General features: G+C 50.4%; 1 protein-coding gene across 1 annotated transcript; it reads right to left on the bottom strand.

Annotated features, from left to right (window-relative positions):
• Positions 1-1,791: 1,791 nt before the first annotated feature.
• LOC308623491 (uncharacterized protein C6orf15 homolog) lies at positions 1,792-2,979 on the bottom strand (the record flags this gene model as incomplete). Its single annotated transcript, XM_081245957.1, is given in 3 exon segments — positions 1,792-1,805; positions 1,808-2,677; positions 2,900-2,979. Coding segments are annotated over 3 exon segments (963 nt in total). The 5' UTR covers position 2,979.
• Positions 2,980-5,234: the final 2,255 nt, after the last annotated feature.

Genomic DNA, 5,234 nt, shown 5'->3' with positions numbered 1-5,234 from the left:
GGGCCCAGCAGTGCCTACACAATGGGATTGTTGTGGGAATTAGCTGGAAGGGTGTTGTGAAAGCAACTTGTCCAGAGTCTGGCACATAGCAGGTACTCAATAAAAATTAGATGGGTTTTTGTTAATTGTATATTATACTTGAACACTCCCTGGACAGATAGAAAAATTTGGTTTGAGTCACTGACTCTGTCACGTGTTAGCTATGTCACCTTGTGTAAATTGCTTAATCTCTCTGAGCTTCAGTTTCTTTATTTTACAGCCTCTTCCTCACAGTTGTTAATGAAGGTGAAAGAATGGAATGTACAGAGCATTCCCAAGCTGAGAAGGGCTTTGTGGGGGTTCTAGGGAGATGTCAGTGAGGCTCTGGGAAGGGCATGATAGCACTACAGATGGGAGTCTGTGTGCAGCCCTGTGGCTCAGGAATAAAGTGGAAGAGAGAAAACGGGAGTCAGAGAGAGAGTGCGAGTGCGTTGACTCAGTGTTTGCTGAGTGCTGACCTTGGTCCAGACGCTGTCTGTGGTGCTGGGAGTTCCGCAATGAACAAGCAAAGTCCCTTCCCCGTGGTGCTTGTGGGGAACAGAGGAGGGGAGTGCCGACACAGAATTTAAAAGTGCAAATAGGAGTGACTAGAGAGAGGGAGGCAGCCAGAAAGAGGGACAGACAGAAATGAGACCAAGGCTGAGAATGAGCTTGGGCTTGTGGAAGAGACAGGTGCTGAAAACAGAACTGCCTGCCCCAGGACAGGGAGAAAGTGAGAGTCCAGGGTGGGAAAGAATTGGGGGCGGAGGTTGGGGTGATAGAGAGTGGTGTGGCTGGTGATGGGAAGACATGGGTGAACACCAGGAGTGTGCCCACTGGAAACCCCATCACCCCCACCAGCTTCTGTTAACTTCCTTCTGCACTTTCTTAGAATGACCCTTCCTCACCCCACTCCAACTCCTGTACAAGGATACTGAGCCCCTGGGAAAACCAAAGGGAGGGTAGTGTGACCAAAAGAAGAGGCTGTGTCATCACTTGAGAGTAAAAGCATCAAATGCAGCCATAGGCAGGACTGTTGGCTCCAAGTTTCTCTCTTCCTGTCCCTTCTCCCTTTCCTTTCTTCCTCTATTGAGGTCTGCTATTTGTTCAGCAAATGCCCAAAGTCTGTGGTTCTCTGGGGCACAGTGTACCAAGCGATGCATGTAACGGAGATCAATGCCTCTTCCACTTCCAAGAACTGTAACTTTCTGGGAAGAAAAGGTAAACATAGACAAAAATGACTTTCTCTGACCCTCTGTGTCTCTGAATCAAAGACTATTCATTCCCCACTTGGCCCTGGTACCAACTTCCTGGACCTCATCCTTGACTCCTGCCACAGGTGCCATCTCAGTTAGTCCTGCTGCCCCTCCTCCTCTTTTCAGATTCCAGGACAATTCTAGAACCAGCTCTCCCAATTGGCCCAGATGAGACCACGAGGTCCCACCCTCAAACACCTGGGCTTTGATCTTTTGCAAAGGATGGGGATAGCAAGAGAGTGTCAGGAGGACCCTAGAGGCACATGAGGATGACTAGAAAATGGGGATGGACAAAACTCCAGTTTGCACCCAAAAATAAAGACACTGAGTAGAAGCAGATTCAGTAAGTGCTGTGTTTTATTGGAGATCAGCATATGGGGAGCAGGGTGGCAGTGAAAGTGGAGAGGACGCTAGAAAACAGCTGATAGGATCTTGATTTAGCTCACACTGCAAGGGGAGGGAGCAGGACTCCCCTCTCTGACTTCTAACTTAGGGTTGTCCCCCCTCTGTCATTCTCCTAACTCCACTGTGACCAGGGTTTTGAGGATTGGGAAAGCCGGCTGGGATGCTCCAATAAGAGCCAGGAGCATGAAGAGCTGTGGTAGGAAACTGATTAATACCTGGGTGTAGATGAATATTCTTCCAGCTAGTACCTGGATACCAATTAAAAATCCCCCGTTTGATACCTGGATACCGATTAATATTCCCCCATACAGTACTTGGGTATTGATTACTGTTACCCCAGATTCCCACAGGGTATGGCAAGGGCTTTGTTCCCCATCCAGTGCCAGGACCTCCACCTACCCAGGATACACCGGGATTCAGGGTCCCCCAGGGGTAACCAGGCTGAAGTGGCCATCGAATCCTGTTGATGAGAGACCAGCGAGGGGATGGGGCAAGGATTTCTCCCTGGGCGTCCAGCACATTAGAGCGGAGTGGCCGTCTAGACTCAGAGTCCTGGTGGAGGAGTGAAGCCTCGGGTGAGGGGTCCGCGGGGTGTGCAGAGGGTTCTGCAGGCAAAGGCCCGCTGCCCGGAGGGAGGGCAGCCACACTAGAAAGGTAGGACAGTTCTTCGGGCAGCACTTCTCCCACAGGGTCCTCAACCACAGCAGCCATCATCGGCCAAGGGTCCTCCGAGGACCAGGAATCCATGGAGGGCAGCCCCCCAGATGGGGGCCACTTCTGTACCCCAGCACCTCCTGCAGGTTGAGAACCATGTGCTGGAGAAGCATTTGTCTTCAGAGGAGCCCTTGCTAAATCATTAGGCCCAGGGTCTGGTTTGGGCTGAGGATGTTCCGAGTTGGAGGGGCCGGTCAAGGAAGGTTGTCCAAGCAGAGGCAGGTTGTTCCCCAAGTCTCGGGGAAATTTCTCCTCCACCACACCGATGCTCCGGGCAAAGAGGCCTGAGGGAAAGGGAAGAGGAGGCAGCCAGTGGACCAGATGTTTATCTCAATGCCCTCCCTTCCCTGACTCCCTGATTCCCTTTGCTTCAAGTTGCCTGTGCCAACTCTTTCCTCCTTCAGGGACCCAACTGTACACACTCCCACCTTTACCTCGTCCCTCAATCCCAGTTCCCCGAGGACCACCAGTCCGCTCCTGCCCAAAGGTTGGCACAACGTCCATACCTGGCAGATGAAGACAGACCAGGAGCAGGCCCAGAGGAACCCGGCTCCCTGTTACATGGCCCTGCATCTTCCTCTGCATCTCCCTCAGCCTCAAGACAGCCAGTCTTTTATCCTGTTAGTGGGCAGGGGACATCAGAAACAGGCTGAGCCAGTGGTTGTGGAAACAATATACCTCTACGTTCCACCCTTGTTCCTCATTCGTTCTGTGGCAACAGATGCCACTTGAATGACTCAGGGAAGCTGGGTGTTCCCACACTGCTCCTTTCCTCAAGCTCCCCACCCCTTCCTAACCCAGGTGTCCTGGCTCACAGCCCATCACTGGTTGCCAGCCCTACCCTTTCTGGCTGCTGACACCAGGCACATGAGGACCTTCACCCTTGGGGTCCCAATCTCTTCACTGACTTCTCAGCAATAGAAACACCTGATTCTGTTTCTCTTTGGGTTCCAGATAATTCTCTTTCAGCACCCCTTTCTCGTGCATCCCCATAGCTACATTGTCTTGACCTCAACTTGCAGGAGATTCTGGGGTGCAGAAGTGGCCTCCTTCTGAGGGGCTGCTCCTAGATGAGACCCTGTGTCTAGGGAAATAGATCTGGTTCCCATCCTTAAGAGATGATGGTGTATTGGTTTCCTATGGCTGCTATAACAAGTAACCACAAACTTAATGGCTTACAACAACACAAATTTACTATCTTACAATTTTGAAGAGCAGAAGTCTGACATGGGTCTCACTGAGTTAAAATTGAGGTGTTGGTAGAGCCTTTCTGGAGGCCCTAGGGAAGAATCCATTTCCCTGCATCTTCCAGCTTCTAGAGGCCACCTGAGTTCCTTGGCTTATGGTCCCCTTCCTCCATGTTCAAAGCCAGAAACAGCAGGATCTTCTCACATTGCATCAGTCTGACCTCCTCTTCTTCCCTCTCCCATATTTAAAGACCCTTATGATTACATCGGACTCACCCAAATAATCCCAGATAATCTTTCTACTTTAAGGTCATCTGACTAACAACTGTAATTCCATCTGCAAACAGTTTCCCTTTGCTATGTAACCTCACATATTCAGTTTCCAGGCATCAGGACATGGACATCTCTGGTCATGGGGAGGGCAAAAGTCTGCCTACCTTAGATGGTCAAATGCGTCCACAGAATACAAGAGATACAGAGAGAGAGAGAGAGAGAGAGAGAAAGAGAGAGAGAAAGAGAGCAGATGTTTCCAACTAAGTAGAAGGAGGGCATTGAAATGCTGTTGTCAAATAGCCATGAGTTGATCATTGTTAAGGCTGAATGATGAGAGCATAGGGATTCATTAAGTATTTTGTCTACTCTTAAATATGTTTGAATTTTTCCAATAAAAAGTGTTTAAACGCCTTTGTTTCTCTATTGCTTCCCAGATGCACCCAGACTAGGCTTCTCTTGTTGCATGAAGTTTAAATATTAGCTGTTAGATTTTACCATTCCATCCTCATCCCCAGCCCCTGCTAGCTGGCTACTGGAAGGGTAAAGAGCTCCCCTCCAGATCTGGCCAGTGGACAACATATACTCCAATAAAAAATTTTTTAAAAAGAGTGCAGATCTGGCCAGTGGGTACAGGGCAGCAGCCTTTTGGGGTGACATCCACCAGTTTTGCAAAACATTTTGACCTGGATCACACCAGAAACTAGAGGAATACTCACGTCAGAGTCTGCATCCTTCCCACAATTGCAGTCCACAGAGCCTCTGAGGGCCTTGATTCCTGTCATTGGCTGAAGTCCAGGGGGCAAATGGTAACCAAGGGTGACCCCACAATGATGACAGAAACAAGACCGTTCTGGAGCCCTCCTCTGTCTTCAGTCAACCCTGCAGGTTGGCTCAGCTGCCCCAAGTCATTTCTGATCAACATAACATATTTCTGCTGATTCGAGAATTCAACAACAGTCCTAAATTTGGAGCCTGCTGACATCGTCCCAATAGGAGGGAATGAGCTAGATCCTAGGGTAGGGGTGAATTCCTTTGCAGCCAAGCAGAGGCTCTGAGAGGTGACCTGTGCTTTGGGGTGAGGCTCTTCCTGTAAGGGTGAGCACAGCCCACCCTCCCCTTCTTGGGGCATGAGAGCTTCCTTGGCCTCAGTGTCTTCCCTTCTGTCTCCAGGACATAGTCGTGTGGTCCTCGGCACCCTGTCCACTTTCTCAGTCTTCTCCCATGGAGGCCACCTCCCCTTCCCCACTGTAGTGTTCAGCCCTCTCACCTCTCCCAGCTCTCACTCTAGAACCACAGCAGAGGCAGCAGGAGTGTGAAGGTGGAGAGGACACTGCTGGGGAGGACACTGCTCTGCCACGGCTGGGGCGTTTCGATGTAAGCC

Source organism: Mesoplodon bidens (genome assembly GCF_964165515.1).
Source record: "Mesoplodon bidens genome assembly, chromosome: 10".
Classification (NCBI taxonomy): Eukaryota; Metazoa; Chordata; class Mammalia; order Artiodactyla; family Ziphiidae; genus Mesoplodon; species Mesoplodon bidens.
Note: the sequence above shows the minus strand (reverse complement) of the source record. Positions and strands in the feature narration are given on the sequence as shown.